The sequence below is a fragment of the Takifugu flavidus genome, chromosome 17, assembly GCF_003711565.1.
Source record: "Takifugu flavidus isolate HTHZ2018 chromosome 17, ASM371156v2, whole genome shotgun sequence".
In the NCBI taxonomy this organism is placed as follows: Eukaryota; Metazoa; Chordata; class Actinopteri; order Tetraodontiformes; family Tetraodontidae; genus Takifugu; species Takifugu flavidus.
Window position 1 is genome coordinate 9,115,895 of NC_079536.1, and position 17,510 is coordinate 9,133,404.

Genomic DNA, 17,510 nt, shown 5'->3' on the forward strand with positions numbered 1-17,510 from the left:
CCTTAACTCAGGAAAAACTGAGGTCATGGTGTTTGGTCCTGGACCTCTCAGGGATAGATTAGATCACATGATCACTCTAGATGGTATCTCATTAACATCAAGTCTCTCTGTGAGGAATCTAGGAGTAACTTTTGATCAAAATCTCTCCTTCAACTCACACATTAAATTAGTCTCTAGAAGTGCCTTTTTTCACCTGAGGAACATCACAAAGATCAGGAAGCTCCTGACGCAGCATGATGCTGAAAAGTTAATTCATGCTTTTGTTACTTCCAGGCTGGACTACTGTAAATCTTTATTATCAGGGTGTCCAAACAACTCTTTAAGAAGCCTCCAGTTGATCCAAAATGCTGCAGCCAGAGTTCTGACAGGTATTGACAAAAGAGATCACATAACTCCTGTAATGGTGTCGCTTCATTGGCTGCCCGTTAAATTTAGAATAATTTTTAAAACCCTTCTTTTGACCTACAAGGTCCTCAGAGGCCTAGCTCCATCCTACCTGGAAGAGCTAGTGATACCTTATCAGCCCAATAGACCGCTCCGCTCTCAGAATGCTGGTCTACTTGTGGTTCCCAGAGTTTCTAGGAGTAGAATGGGGGGCCGGGCATTTAGCTACCAGGCCCCCCTGCTATGGAACCAGCTCCCTGTCCAGGTACGGGAGGCTGACTCCATCGCTACTTTTAAGATCAAACTTAAAACCTACCTCTTTGAAAAAGCTTATTGTTGTTAATTCTGTAGTTCCAGTTACTATCATAGATAGACAAATTATCATACTTAGGGGGTCGTCTAATCGTTAGGTCACAGCTTAGCTATGCTGTTATAGGCCAAGGCTGCCAGAGTCCGGAAACATGATCACCTGACAGGCCTCTGTCACCCCACTGGGTCATGGTTTCCTCTCCTCTCCTTTCCTCCTCCTCATCAAGCAGACTAGTTATGCTGATTCCTGTGTAGTTTTTCTGCTTCTCCCCCCCCTCCCCTCTCTATTTATTTACAGGTATCGCCGCCTCCGGCCCCGCTGACCCACTGTATAGCATATTTTTGTGTGTGTTTCTGTGCTCTGTGCCTCTCCTCTCCCCTCCCCCTCCCTCTCTCTCCTTCTCCTTCTCCCTCTCCTTGGTTTTTTGTAAAAGGAGCATTTTCAAATGGGCCTCTGAAGACTGAGATTCAGGCAGCGTCATCATCAGTGACCAGAAGAGGCAAGGCTGCATTAACCAACAACATATGATTTACTTTGGGATTCTTTCAGTCACCCAAATTTTAAAATGTTCTATTACTGGTACATGTGACGTTATGCTTCTTATATTATGCAATGGAATTACAGTAAACTTTATTTCCATTCATTTTAATGTCAATGTCATATGAAAAGTTTGTATTTCGGACTCAAATTATAGTGCAGAAAATACTGTGTTGCTGCTTCCAGCTATTTGGCCATATGGGAGCATCCACACACTGAACTTTGTGCAAAAACCTTTGGTTTTAAACCATCCAGGCCCGAACCAGCCGTTCAGTTAAACTGCGTCGAGCGTCTGTTGGCGGCAGATAACAACTGTTTTAGCCACATTGCGCTGTGCAACCATTGACTGAAATGGTCTCATTACCATTTAATGTTGCCATATTTTAAACCGTTTTTCGGTAACCACAACTTAATATTTACAACATCTGAACTGCAAAAAAGGGTTTCTTTGAATGTTTGTGTCACACTCTGCTCCAGCCCATGGACTCAGTACATTTCCACTGCCCTGCTCACACCACACCCTCTGATCACCACACCCACTCTCAGTCACTGACCACACACCTGCTCTCACTCATCAATCAGCTCACCTACCAATATATATTCTCCAGCCTCACACTCACTCAGTGCCAGATTGTTCTCTGCAATGCAAGACCTTCCAGCGTTTACCTGCCTGTCTTCCCGGTATCGACCCTGCCTGTTCTGCCTGACCCGTGGTAAATTAACTCTTTCTTCTGTTTTGACCACGAGCTCAGCCAGTCTCCCTCTGGATTGTTTGCCTGATTCTGCCTGCCTCCTGGTTACTGAACTTTTGCCTGTCTCGACCAAGTCCACTGCCTGTCCTCGAACTGTGTTTTGTGTGCCAGATTGCAGTTAATAAACCTGTTAACTGATCATCAGTTCATTGCCTGTTTTGTACTGCACTTGGGTCCATACCATACCCGTCACAGTTTGATGCGAAGGTATTTGTTTTTAGTATGCTTTTCTTTAGTAAAGGAGCAGCAACGTAAATTAACATTAAAATGCGTTTTTCTGTCAGTACAGCAACAGATGTGGGTGCTGTGGTGTGTTTGCCTTGTGGAAGCTACGGAAGTATGCTGCCTTCTCATCGGGATACTTCTCCAGCCTTCGAGGTCCTTTACTGGAGGCCTTCTTGAACACAAGCCAACACCTTCGGAAGATCTGTCAACAGAAAATGACATCACTGAGACAGGAAGAGGTGAATCAGTATTACAGGAAGGTTTGAGATTCAGACCTTTAATGCACCAATTAGTATACCTCTAACCGTGCACAAAAGAATCTTATGGTTGTAAAGATAAGGCCTAAATGCGCTCTGCTAAGACTTTAACAAATAACAAGAACTAATGGTGATAATAATGGGCTTATTTAACAGGGTAGTGAAGGATGTGTAATCAAATTGCTCAAAAACAGAAAAGCCCAATTTAGCAGCTTTTTTTTTTTTTCCTCCTAAAAACTACCCATCAAACATGTATCATAACATACTAATGGAAGATAAAGAATACATCAGGCAACCTGTCTAATTTTTTTTTTTTAAAGTTCCCTTGGTATCTTTTTAAATCTTAAAGTTAATGCCATAGAAAAACTGAATATTTGATTCTGTGCCTTACTGAATTCCCATTGAGCTGACCAACTTTCAGACTCTTTCTCCAGTTGAACTAATGCTTATGACTGGCTGCAGCCTGCACATACCCTTTCTTAGCCAACAATGAGAATATTTCTGTCTCTTTGATTTACTCTACACATCCAACAATACGTGTCATACATCTGTTTTAGTCAGCACTTTCCAGGAAAAGCTTTATATAAAAGATGTAAAAATCTGTTAAGGAGAGGATAGATCAGCTGAGAAGGGGAAAGTGTTCTGCTAGATGTGGCTGCCTATTTTTAACAGTGGGATCCCTCTATTTCCTGGCAGCGACAGCCACTATCACTCTGCCTGATGAACGATGGCTCTGGGGTGCCTGATTGTGTTGGATGCGTGAATGTACAATTAATTTGTTTACTCAGCTGCTGCACTTCATAAAAGGCCTGCTGAGTTGAACTTGGCACTTTTTAGTAATTGACTCAAGTGGATCCCTGGGTCCTTATTGGTCTGTCACGCAAGACTCTATTCCAGTTAAGTGTTTCCCAGGCCCATTACAACAAGCAAAAACAACCCCAACCTAATAGTGCACTAAACACCCTCTAATGCGCTGTGGCTCATGCTCTGAAGTGTCCATAAAACGCCTTAAAGGAGTCCTGGAAATATTATTACATAATCATACGGTGTGACTATTAAAAATATAAAATGGCTTGTAATGACAAAAGTGCAGCTTTGGCAGAAACAATGATGTGAATCCCTTTTTGACAAAGGCCATTCTGTCATGGCCTGTGTGTTGGTGCCTTTTGTTTGTGTTTTGTTTTCTCACTAGGGGCGTGGTGGATTCACCTGGGTACCAGTCGCTGGTGACCGTCACACCTGCAGCTGGTTACCAATCAACTACTCAAATGCTTCTGCCTCCCGATCACCAGCGTCTGATCATTTCATCAGCTTTGTAGTAAATGTGGGCCAATGGTAACTTCTCATGTTCCATAACTTTCTCCGTTTTTCCTCATATCTCTTCCTAAGTTCGGAGGAACAATCTGTACTTCGCACACCTTTTCACCATGCAGTTATCTAAGTTAAAGTCTTGTGTTAACACTGTCAGCTGTGGTTTGTCTGCTTACGGGTCCCGCCTGAATCGCATCCTAACATTGTCACATCTGTAAAAATTAAACCTCGTCCCGATTCTCCTTTGGGGACCAAAATCAAAGTAATGCTGCCTGCTTGCCGCACACAAAGTAATTTACCCTTGTAGAGCTCCGATTAAGTAATTACACAACCACAAAAGCGGCTCAGTGAGATAGCCTGTGCATAATGAGAACAAGGGGATATGAATGAAGACGGCTCAATTTTGCCTGTTTCAGTGTTGTCAAGGATGGTACCATTCTTCTGCTGCTGCTGTTGGTTCTGATTCAAAGGTACTCTTACACTGATTGTAATTACGAAGACATGAATGAGCCTGTCAACTACTTTGCTGCAACTCATTTATTGCCAGTGCAGCGCTGATTATACCAATTGGCACAAAACTCACCAGGAAAAAGACTATTGACAATGAATCCATTCTAGTTGGTCTTTGTTACCATCTCTTTGACTTGTCCTCTAATTAAGTGTTTAAGAAGCAGCCCCTCCACCGACCCTCTAACTTTGAACAAAGCTGGCAAGGCAACAGAAACCCAGAAAGAAATGGCCCAGGCTTTTAGCAAGCTACAAACAAAACTAAATTTGGCCTCCTTTTATATAAGAAAAATGAGGCCTTTACCAAGAAGAAACCTGTCTTGTGATGATCTCTGTCAATCTATCTTAAAAGGCAAATTTTAAAGTTACAACATTAGCAACCATCTCCTCATTCAGTTCTTCCAGAAGCATGACCACTGGGATTGGGAATAATATGAAGTCAAAGAGACTGTAGGTTGGACTGGAAAATGCTCTGAAATATGTTCACAACACAAAGTTCTGATCAACTGGCCAGAAATTTTAATGTTGCTGTAACGACCTATCGATACGATAAACGGGTGCTTGGATTTATTCTGTGAATCATGTTGGTTCTGATGCTGTTGTGACATACAGGCACTGAGTAATGATTTCTATAGGAGCCAGTTAATGGAGGTATGGCCAAAGTAGTGTCACTAGGTTATAGATGAAGCCCATTTTACACTGCTCCTTTTAATTAAAGACTGGACTATTGCTCCTGCTTGCTTCCTCTCTGTTCTGTATAAACTGTAGAAAGGTGAAATGTGAGGTCATTGTTGCAGAGGTAGCAATGGAGCGCAATCGATTACCGTGTAAAAAGCAGAGCCAGTGGAGATGACAGCAGAGGGAGGCTTTTATGTCAGCGTCTCTCCACATCGGCAGGTCAAATGCAGCCTTGATTCAAAAGGCAAAATAATTTAACCAGTAGTCACGCTGAAGCATTCGGAAGAACGCAAACATCACAAAAATAAGACAAGAGTTGAAGCAGTAATGTCGTCATGAGCTCATTCAAGCCCGCTGCAATTCAAATCAGACCCGGTCATTAAAATGTAGTACTTCATTAACCTAGGATGAGAGTGATTTTGTTTTGGTTTTTTTTTTTTGTTTGTTTTTTTTAAAGAAAAAAATATGCTTTCAACAGTCTGTCTGCCATGCATGTGGATGGTGTCATCTTTATTAATGAGTAAAATAAACAAATGCATTACATTAGCATTTTTTTTAATGATTTTTGTGTGAACATTAATATGCAGCAATCCAGTGTGAAGGTTTATATCACACGTTTTCTTAATGAACCTCCTTTGTAATTCAATTCCCATAGACCAAGACCCCCCCCCCCCCCAACCACCCCTATTGATCTCTTTTAAGTAGGTTAGCAATAATAGCCCATTGCCAGTTATTTACAAAAGTAAAATGTATCTAACATTTTTTTTTATATCAAGAGTGTAAATTAGATCATAATAAGGCCATTTAATTACCAATCAAGCAAAGCTGTTATATTTACACCTCTGGGCAGATTAACTGTTATTTGAAAGAAAAAAATTTTAATACAATAAAATAGTCATTACCAAATACAGGTTTCCCCTTAGACCCACAACATTTTGGTGATATATACAGTGTCTGTCATCGGCTTTGTGTGTGGTTTTCACACTTGCACAGACTTCTGATGTTTCAGAAAGCAAATGGAAGAAAAAAAAGAATCACCTCTTGAAATACAGTCACATGGAAATGTTGAAGTGAGGAGATCAAAACATGTCGTCAAAAGTGACATCAAAAGATTTGTATTAAATTCACTTCTGCATGTTAAAAGATGTACAGCACATGAGACTATGCATGTGCTAGTCATGTAGTACATGTGTAGAGCAGCTAATTTTACTTCTGTGTCTTTAAAGCTGTTGTTATTTGGTCAACAGGCCCAGTACTTCAGTTCTAATGCAAATATCCTGAAAGAACAAGAGCAGTGGTACTGATTGGAAGGAAAAATAAATGCAAGCCCTTTCCTGCAATGGTTCCAGTCTCTTTGATAAAATAATGGAAATAATAACTGTAAAAGTAGTTTTCATGCCATTATTCACGGACTTCCACTGGCAACACAACTGAGCTAATTGTTTGTAGGAGGCAGAAGAGGAAATAGAGCTCAAACATAAACCCAGAGGGAAGCGGAGTGCCATGACTGATAGGAACTTAAAACATACCTTTGTGCATAGTAATAGTACTAATGCATAGATAGCATCAGAGGTTGACATGGTTGGACTTTTAGGCCAGGGAGCATTACGAACCATAACTGAGGGCTTTGTGGAGGTGAGAAAGTCAGGCACATTCTGCCCCTCAGTAATGAGCCATTTTTGAAGCCTTAGTCATTTTCTCCAAGTGGTCTTGAACAAAAAGTCTATTCACTTCAGAGAGCATTATCAAACTTCTGCCATTTAAAGAACTATCTCACCTCTCAATAAAACATGAGCCCTCTCTTCCCCCGCAGGCAAAAATCACTCATTTGGATGAAATGTCTGAAGACAAAAGCGATTTCCAATGACAGTCTGCTTCAGGTAAATGACTAATCAACGCACAGACTAAAAATATAATCTGTTAGATTCTTCACTGCATTAGAGAATATTGAAACACAATCCAAATGACTCAGAGGCACCAAAGCATTTATTATGGGTCAGATATTTCATAAAAAATGGACAAATGTGGACTGGGTTTGTACCCTATAGATGATTCATGCGGCCCACAAACTGTGAGCTGACGATGATTACTGCCACACCTACAAGCAATACAAGACATGAGAGTACTTCAATCAAGGGATCCCCTTAACTCTGAGAACGGAGCAGGTACTTGGCATGTAGACGCCTGAGCCACAATTCAACAGGGTTCTGAAGAAAATTAACAAAGAACATGTTCAGCTATATTTCCCAAAGTCTCAGGTCTCTGTCCGCACATGTGAAGAGCTCTGCTCTGTATACTTGATAGTGTTCTCCTGGTGATGATGTTGCCTGATGAACTATGACAGACCAGGCCTGGCCATATCAGACCCCGGTTCTGGCAATCAATTTCATATGGGGGTGGGGTTGTGCTGCGGTGTCTCTATAATTTGATTTGTTATCCGGTTGGATAATTGTTACAACAATCATGGCAGAAATCACTGCACAGGTCACAACTCCACCGCAAACCCTTCAATGGCCGTTTCAGCATTTTAATAAGTGTCGGACAAATTACCAGAAAAGTCCGCTGATGTCGTACCACCGCTCTGTTGGCTGTCCTGTCTGAATGAATGCATCGCTCATCTGTTTACCCCCACCACTAAAACTTTGCACACCCATACAATAACCGACGAACCGACTACAGCTGTTTTCAGGGTGGCAAGCCAGCCGCGCCCCAGTTAATCATAGATTACCGGTACTCTATCTGGGCCATTCCTAATCCTCATGTGTAATGCCATGCTACCTCAGCAGCAATATGCGCTGTCACCCCCCAAGCCTACGCACTTCCTCTCCAATCCAGATTCCTCACTGCCTTTCCCCCTACTATATTATAGAAAATTATTAACTTCAGTCACAATGTGGCAGGAATTCTGATGGACAACAGCCTCCATCTCATTCCTTGCCATTCCAAATATAGGAAAAAAAATGAATATATTTAAATATTAAAAGACTACAAAACAGAGAGCAACATATACACACCTGGCTTCCAGAGGAAGTTAAACAAAAGTAAGAAACAATAATAAAAGGGCAAAAGAGAGAGAACTTTCTTCAAGAAAGGGTTATAGGAGTCAAACCCATCATTGTTGACAAATACTCTTTATAATGCATAGCATCAGTGCTGAGGACTTCCCTCAAGGATCTGCGCCAGACCAATGATAGGTTCTAGAGAATGAGAAGAATTAAAGGGACGCTTGATGCCGACTTCTGCAGAGGCAGCACACTCCTGTGTTTGGGCACGTGATCTCCAGCCTATCTGCCTGGAGATCACATTACATGACACGAATCAGGCCAACTTAGCGAGCAGGTTCATGCCCGATGTTTAAACCAGCACATTTGTGGTCACTGTGAACAAATGAACCAGAGTTTTAGGGCCAAGTGTCCCTATTGTGAACCAATCCTGACATGCTCATGTAGCTTAAAGCTGCATATTGACATTTGTGCCTTTAAACAGGAAGAGTGCAGTCATATGGCCTTTTTGCGGTTGGAACCAAAAAAGGTTTCTACTTCACTGATACAAAGAGGAAATGAGAGGTCTAGAGGAGGAAAATGTCATTAAAAAGTTACCATACCTATCGATGGCAGCTAAATTATTCTGGATGTGTAAACCAACCCTGAGGTTTGCTCACAGATGTGAGGTAACATTAAGATTTGCTCTTTGTTAGTAGCTTTACTGGTGCCATTATGGTCGAAATGTTTATGCACTATTGATTATGTGTCACTGTACAAGGCAGCAATGGCCTTGCATGCATGCATAAAACATTTATTTGATGAGCAATTTGGTTCAAAGTCATAAATTTCCTTGCTGGTTCCCTTTTTTAACCATTATCTGCATTCCAAATTGCTTTATGCCCCAGTTTAAGGCTGCAATCCTTCCAGTATCCTCACACGCAGATACACATGGACACACTTGTGAAACAATTTATATTTAATCCTTCTACAAGGCCGAGTCTCTCGGGTAATAAAAAAGATTTGACTATGGTCAAATACTGGGACCCACTGAGAGCAACAAGACTGAGCAGTGTTATTTTCCTTCTATGACCAAAATGAGTTGTCCTGTGTGCTGTTTACTCTATTCAGCCTAAATGTTAAACTGGCTAAATCCATAGAGGTTTCCAAGTACTGGTAAATGCATTTGAGTTGAGCTAAGATCTCAGAAAAGTCTTTCTCACTCCAATATGGTTGTGCTGAGCCTTGTAGCAGTCGCAACAACCTAAAATAGCATCTGGGCTAAAAAGGTGAGAGGAATATTCACAGAAACCCAGTGTGGCAGCTCATTTGAAGGGGAATCTAAGGAAAAGAGATGAAAGAAGCCCAATGATCTGATTACACCAATCAAACAACTTGACTACTATCGGCTGACCACTTGATTATCACATCAATTAGGACTGTGTAAAATAAAATTGGGTGTAGCTTGCTCTGCTCCAGATAATTACAAAACTCTGTTTTCCATGAGGCTTTGTACCAGCATTTATTTGAATTTCATCAGAGGCTCTTAAAACAGTAATCTACAGTCCCCCCTCTCCTAAACCACCCACACACACCCCCCCCCCCCCACACACACACACACACACACACACCACACACACACACAGCAAGTGGATTAATTCTAAAGAGGTACTTGCTTAGTGATGTTCAGGCTGCTTCTCTGATACAGTTAGCAGAGAAACCGCCAGACTGTGTCAACAACAAATATTCTGTCTCAACCAAAAAGCAGAGATTTGTGCTTATTGCACGGAGCAGGGGAATTGTGGGAACCTGTGCTACCTGTGAAGCTGGTCACACTTTTTTGTTTGATTTCCTCCCAGACAACACGCTCGTGAAATAAGTTGGTCACGATCTGGAGTCACCATGTCTCACAGCATGGAATCACAGAGGAATACAATTATCACTTGGCTCAACAGTCTTTTCTCTGAAATGAAATGTGAGCAAATAACTGGGAACAGAAGTGCATGGAAAGGATGTCTGGTCTCAAACCTGAGATTCACGATGAATCAAAAGCTCGCCATATTACCCCGTTACGATTCACTTCAAGATCGTGAAAAATAGCCCTGTGTGTTTAACCGTTTTATGATGATCTAAAAAAAACATTGCTCTCTCTATTATGTATATACTGTATATAAGTCTTATTTTATTTTATTTATCTTATTCTAGTGTGGTGTTGATGTCTAGTGTTATGTTGAATGTCGCAGCGGCACACCATGACAAATTCCTAGTTTGTGTAATACTGTGTATTACATGAACAATGGCAATAAACCTTCTGATTCTGATTCTGATTCTGATGGACAAATTATCCTTTTAAGCAAGGCACCGCCCAGGCACCCAACCTGTGCTCCACTTCCTGTGGCAGAGCTTATCCAAAATTCATTCCCTGAATACTAATTCTTGGAGGATATCCAATCTTTTTAATAGAAAAGGAATCAGATTAGTTTTAGCCTTTGAGGTTATTCAATTATTATGATATAGTGCAAATGTTAACAGCAGGCAGATTTGCAGGCATGGAATATAGAAGAATACATTTCTGAAATCAGGAGGAACATGTTGTCAAGCTGGACCAGTATCAGAAAAGAGCTCATTACACACTCAGAGGAAGTCTTTCAATAGGAATATACTGTATAAGAACAATACATTTCTGAAATCAGGAGGAACTCCTCATGTTGTCAAGCTGGACCAGTAACAGAAAAGAGCTCATTACACACTCAGAGGAAGTCTTTCAATAGTAGGGAGGTGAGCGCTTGAACTCATCTCCAAACGCACACAAAGGGCTGACATTTTGGATTTGCACTAGACTCCAAGGTCAAAGTTTTCAGAATGAGCCCTGACAATTAGTGCCATGTGATGAAATGGCCTTGTTTGGCTGTCAGTAGGTGCGGAAGATGGCCACCCTCTCCTGGTAATCCGCGGGCAGCCGCTGCGCAAAAGTTGTCCTTGTGCATATGGAGACATGCCGCATCCTCATAAAGCGAAAACACCAAGACGGACCTCCTTGGAAGTGCTCAATGTCCATTTCTTCAGCAATCGCTTTAGCCTTTTGTCAAATGGTGACAGTAGAGATGCCCCTTCCAGTTGTTCGCTCTTCCACAACCAACTGTTCTACTCGGTCTTCCAGCTTGGGCCACCTTGCTTTGTTCTCGCGGAAACTCAGCTTCGTCTTTCTTACTTGGCGCAGTTCACTTTCTTGTTTTCTCCACTTTCTGACCATGGACTCATTTACATTAAAATGTCTTGCAGATGCTCGATTGCCATTTTCAGCCGCATATTCGATGGCCTGCAGTTTAAAGTAAGCCTCATATGCGTGTTGCTTGACCAGTGCCATTATAGGGGGTCCTTACGCATGGGTGTGCCGCTAATCTATGGGCGGAGCGTTTACCGTAGCGCACCCACTAAAGGCACACAGCAGATTTTGGAACTTAGTCCACACACAAGGCACACCATATTATAAGGTGCACCGTCGATTTTTGAGAAAATCTCAGTGTTTTAGGTGCGCCTTATAGTCGTGAAAATACGGTACTCCCAGCTAGGCTGCAGCCTCCAGAGCTGAGTCCCCTAACATGAGCGACTCAGGCGGTGAACTGTAAGAATACCCAGATGCAGATGGATAATGAAGCCCAGCCTTCAGCGACTTCCCACTTACACAGCGGAGCCAGTCTTGATGGATCTTTTCATAGCTTAGGGCCACTAAACTTCTCTGCACTCAGTGCGAGATACTTCGAGTGCATTTTAATTTTCTCTGGATTTGAGATCCCTTGAAGAATGGACTTGGTCGAATTCAACTATTTGAAGTTTAGTACGGTAATTTAAAAGCACTAAATAAGGCTGCTTCTTTTGTCTGCTTGCCACTAAGTGCTGCAGTTTTCTCAAAAATCTTGATGTCACGTTTGACAGTGGTTTTATATTTGATCGACAGAATAGGTTAGTCATCAAAGGTGTTTTTTATCAGCTTTAGCTGTTCACTGAAGTGAAGCCGCATCATTCTTTCAAAGACCTGAAAAAAGGTAAACATGCTTGAGAAGCATACAGGCTTGACTGATGTGATTCTCTGTATGTGGGATTAGATAAGCTCTCTCGGCGCTAAAACGCTGCTGCTCGCCTACACTCACCACCCTGCACTGGCTTCCAGTCAATTTCAGGATTGATCTTAAAATTGCACTGTTTGTTTTCCAGACTTTAAAGGGGCTTGTCGGGGTGCAAATGTCTCGATCTACCAGCTCCACTCAGCTTCTTAGAGCTTTTGTACCTTTGCTCCTTCACTCCAAACTAAATTTGGAAGTTTTTTAAAATTTAGATTAAGACTCAACATTACCTGGTGATAACGTCAGCGTTCCGTCTTCTGAGCTGTGGTAGCTTCAGAATCCAGAATTCTAGCAGTTCTTTGGGGGTAAAGAGGGGCACGTGGAACAGGTTTCTCTTCTACTCCCAAATTGGTCTCTTTGTCTCCACCATCAATTCCAATGGTATTCCTTCTGGCGAGTAAAATACCAGTACTCAAATGAATTTCAAACTGTTGGGGGTTTGGGTCTGTGAGTAATGTGAACAGGTTTCAGAATCATGTAGGACTGTAAAACTCCTGCAATTTAATCTCAGTTTTGGCTGAGTAGAGGCCAGGGGGGCTTGTCTTTTGATTAATGAGGACAAGAAGGTGAGAGGAGGAGCAAGAAGCACAAGTGCTCATGGAGCTTTGATGGATTCACCCTGGTGTTGTACAGGCGAGTCCCCAGCCTATGTGTGGAATGCAGCCATGTATACAGTACCTAAGAGGGTTGTCAATGCTGAAACCTGTGCAGTAGTTAAAATATGCCAATCAGATGACCACACCATTGCTATTAGTAGAATGATTTAAACCAAAGGTCAGTATACCTTTGGTTCAGATTTTCTTAATTGAACTGCATCAAGAAATTCAGAAAACCCCCAAAATATAAAGAAAGTCATATATTCATCACCAATGACTCTTGACCTTTGACCTTAAATATGCATTAGCTTTGGACCATTAAAGACTAAATCCAATTTCCTGAAAAACAAATAAATTAAACAAGATGGGTGGATGACATGTTTTTGTTCTGTTTAAATGTGGCGTGTTGCCAGGATATATGCCTGTATAGCCTGTATATGCCTAATAGCCTGTTAAATATCAATAGAGAGCCCCCTTCTACTCAACTGTGACTTCTCCACAGACAGGATTAGAAAACTTTGCACTTTAAAAAGCAGCTCTCTGGAAAATGTAGGGACAGAAAGCTGTTCGTGGATGGTGCCAGCTGGGCGCAAGACATGCAGACCAAGATGCAGAGAGACCAAAAGGAAGAGATCAGAGGTTGGAACAGCGAGAAGAATCCGCTCTGGTATTTTGATCTGAAGGCCTTATTAGCCAGGTATCTTTCTGGCATCTCCTCATAACATTTGTCCCTGTTCCCAATGCACAGTTTCCTTGATAATTAACAAGAATCAATGAGTTGAAATGCTGAAGGGGCTCATGGGCAAAGATTTATTTATGGAAAAAAGTACCAATATAGTAGGAGCTCGTTTTTCACCATGAATAACTGCTGCTGCATTGTCGTTTCTATATCCTACTAGTGATGCAATTCATCAGCACCAATAAGAACAGGTGATTTGTCTTCAGGGTTTTGTCTAATATTGGAAGCTGATTAAAACTAGAGGATGAACGACAGTGGATTGTTAAAGGCTGATACAAAGAAATGATAATTTAGAGCACAAGCATGTGACAACTGATTAATGGGGATTTCCATGCAGCTCCTTGTTGGCGCGCTGTTGGCGAGCTCTCCAGCAAGAGCTGTTTAAACATGGATTTACTGAGATCAACAAAAGCTTACACTGGTAAATTGCATATGCTCGTTCCCACTCTTGATTTATTTATTGCAAAATTAATGTTTTTATTGTTGCCTCCTCCAAAACGAGAGGAGCAGCAGGCATCCCAAAATGTTATATTTTTAGAAAATTATCCCAGCTCATGGATAAGATAATGTAAATAGGAATTCATAATGAAGGGAGAAAATGGAGCATAATGGGGGAAATTATGCTTTCACTTTCAATAGAAATTAAGTTAACTTCTGTAAAAGTGGGGCAGCCTCACATGTTTTACATGCATCAGCAATTTTGAAACTGAAACAGCAAATTGCAACTTTAATATCCATCCACTATCTATTTTAAAGACCTTCATTCTTTATCCATAAGCAATTACCTGAGTCATCTCTCAATGCAAAACCTGATCACTCAAACTCATATTTATTATAATTTACTGAATAACCATCAAAACTGCAGCTTTTCTGTCAACACACAAATCAATAATAAATGTTTCCAGCTGCAACACTTACATACTTCATTTCTTTCCTAACAGAGCAAAAAACTGTTATATACATGAATTTCAAATTACCCAAGTAAAATGAGGTATTGATCAAACTGCACACAAGTGCAGTTGGTCTTCGGCTGTTACCATTTCTCATTCATCGGGCACCAACCTGAACTCGGAGGTCTTTGCAGACATTTGCATAGTGTAAGAACAGTATGGAGTGATTGCTGGAAAAAAGTTGCAAGACTGTCACCACGTAAACCATCTTACCCTTTTTCCGGGTTTGAATCTGCTAATCCCGAATGTGTTTTTTATTTTATTTATTTACATTCCATCAATGTAAGGACTCAAGCTCAAGGTTGCAGAGATTCACCTCTTACTGAGTTCAGAATGTAGTCAATATTGAAAGCAACAGGTGGAAATGTGGTTATGTGAGCTAATAAGGTCAATATCGCCATCACTTTAATGACGACACACCTTCAGAGAATCATTTGTCTCAACAAGACATATTTGGCTGCAACACAGGGTTCTGTACAGCTGAAAAACGAAAACTACTATCCTTAGTGAGCTAGTTTATTTTCTGAACCAAACAGAGTTGCAATATTAGTGAGCAACAGGGAAAATTGGATTGGCTACTGATATGACTGGAATGTATAAAATCGTAACATCATTATTTATTTGCAGTCGTGTCTGTCTCCTTAAAAAAAGAGGTTGTGTGTGATGCCTTGGACAGTCCTGTGGGAGATTGATGGATATTAGTGTCTAAAGCCTCCGATTTTATTAGCAGCTGCTAACATCACGGGCACGCCATTGCCTCTGGGCAAACAGACAATGGCTGTTTTTGTGAGCTTTTTCCACAAAATAGCAATTAAATTAGAACAGCATTGCAGATGGTGTCATCGAAATTGCCTTTTATCAAATGGGTGAAGTCTGCATGTGCAGGGTACTGTATTTCTTAAAATATTACACATCTACTTCTGGACCGACATCCGATCTTTGGCTCCTTTGAAGTGTCAAAACATGTTTGTGAATGGAGAAACTGAATGGCAGTCTGACTCACTCACTGCACACTTGAATTGACCAGTTTTTCTAGAGAGAAGTCGACAGCTGGTGAGGATATTCAACAGCTATACATGTATATTATATATGTTGCATCTGTGTCACGCTTGTCTTGTTTCTTGCTCTGGTGCTCATTTAGTTTAACTTCCTGTAGTAAAAAAAACATACCGGGGATTATAATTAATTCCATGCACCATTTTCTGGTAGCAGACTGTTTACCTAAGGTGCCGGGCTGCCCAAAATATTTAATGATAGGCTGAGTGAATACAATCAAATAAACGTATGTGTGCCTCGTCACGCCGGGAAAAAGCCCGCTGTGGGTCATGGAGGGAGCAGAGTGAGGTGATGAACAGAATGCTATTGTGTACCATCTCTCGGCTGTCTGTGAACCAGCAGAGGAGAGAAAGGTGGGATAAAGAGGGGCGTGATGTGAGAGAAATGGACAGATAGAGGGAACAAAAAGAAGAGGGGAGATAAAAAAGACAGGAGGAATGAGAGGAACTCTGTGAAATGGGGGGTGTAGATGAGACGCGAGATGGGTGGGTGGTGAGAGAATGGGAAGAAAGGTGAGGGAGAGGAGGGGGAATGTGAGAAAAGAGAGGAGAAAAAGACTACTTGTGTATTTAAGAACACTGTGCCATTGTTTCCACAGCACAGTCGACAAAGACACAAAGGAAAAGGCTAATGTGGGAAATCGCTGCCTCTCGAGCCAGTAGAGCAAAACAACTGGGGAGGAGAGAGAGAAAGTACCCGGTCAGTTATTCTGACCACTCGGTAGAACACAGCTCTGACCTCCTGGCCTCTACCTTCACACATGAAGGGCTTTGGAAACAAGCCAATCAGGCTGACGGATGCTGATGAGCTCCTGCCGAAGCCTTTGGAGGTGTAATGTGTGTCGCATAAAGGGAACCGTCTGACTATGCTGCCTTTTAATGAAAAATAATGTAGGGTCCTTTTTTTTTTTTTTTTTAAAGTGAAAGCATTAAAATGGAGACCAAGGTGGGAGCATTATAAGGTCAACCCTGATACAATATCTTGATATGTGATATTTAGGAGACCTTTAAAGCACTGAAAACATTTATGAAAAGCAGTCACATGAGAATGAAGAATCTCCAGCCCTTTCTGGACTTCCTCCATGTTACTCCAACAACCAGAACCAGACTCACATCGTCTTTTTGCCCAAATTGAAATATTTAGTCCATTAACAAAAACTGCAATTACCTTTGCTTATCAGCCCCCGATTTGTTAATTAAATCATTCTTTTCCCCGTCATTTTTTTTAAAAATTCACATGAACTGATTTTAGAATCTAAATATGCAAAAAGGCTCTTTGCAGCTTTGGGGAAACTGCAATGGCTGCTGATTTTGATGTGGTTTCACAAGCCACCATTGAATAAATTAACCAAAAACAATCAGAACATTCCAATAAAGGTGCCACTTATACTTCCGTCGCAATTCCCTAGTTCATTTTTACTTTTTGCAAGGCTGTGTTTATATAGTTAACATTTGCCAATTTTAGTCCCGTTTTGGACGAATCGGTAAACAAATCATTTGAGAACAATTACAGACTATTTGGTGAAAGAGTTCACGCAAGTTTGACCACCCTGCTGGGAACAAACCTGGGAGATCTTGATAGTTAGTCCCACGCTTTGTCATTGGACCTATTGCAGGAAAAACAAAATACAGTGGGGCCTCTACTTACGAACGTCTCTACATGCGAATTTTTCAGGTTATGAAGCGTCTCAACGGGAAAATATTTCCTCTTGTTACAAAGGAAATTTCGAAGGTCAAAAATATGCTACTGCTGCTACTCGTAGCTCGCGGAGTTTAGCGAACACAAACTTGCTTGTAGCTGCTCTGCCATTGGCTATCGCCTAGCATTTTCCTGTCATCCCATTGGCTAGAGGGACGTCAATATGTAGAAGTTTGTGTGTATCCCAGCGTCGCCTTCGTTTCACTTTTATTTATTGTGGGTGTTCGTATGTTTGTCCATTAGATGGCGGTGTTACCACAAGTGTTAACATTTGCTGCTAGTAATCAGAATCAGAATCAGAATCAGATTTATTGCCATTGTTCATGTAATACACAGTATTACACAAACTAGGAATTTGTCATGGTGTGACGCTGCGACATTCAACATAAAGCAGACCACACTAGA

At 41.3% G+C, this 17,510-nt stretch overlaps 1 protein-coding gene and 1 long non-coding RNA gene across 8 annotated transcripts in view; one reads left to right on the plus strand and one right to left on the minus strand.

Annotated features, from left to right (window-relative positions):
- Positions 1–17,510, minus strand: part of dok6 (docking protein 6) — a 38,812-nt gene that overhangs the window by 18,803 nt on the left and 2,499 nt on the right. For 2 of the 3 annotated variants that reach the window (XM_057013636.1, XM_057013637.1), the window contains exon 2: positions 2,303–2,410. The exons of the other annotated variant lie outside the window; for it this stretch is intronic. In XM_057013636.1, coding sequence (XP_056869616.1) covers positions 2,303–2,410 — 108 coding nt within the window. The remainder of the gene's footprint in view (positions 1–2,302; positions 2,411–17,510) is intronic. 3 annotated transcript variants of the gene reach the window in all.
- LOC130514197 (uncharacterized) lies at positions 1,850–3,401 on the plus strand. Of its 5 annotated transcripts, none has more exons than XR_008946953.1 (4): positions 1,930–1,944; positions 2,095–2,190; positions 2,268–2,447; positions 3,138–3,401. It is a non-coding gene; the product is annotated as an uncharacterized LOC130514197 (long non-coding RNA). The 5 variants fall into 5 exon arrangements; XR_008946954.1 differs by having other exon boundaries at positions 2,273–2,447; XR_008946951.1 differs by lacking the exon at positions 2,095–2,190 and having other exon boundaries at positions 1,850–1,944.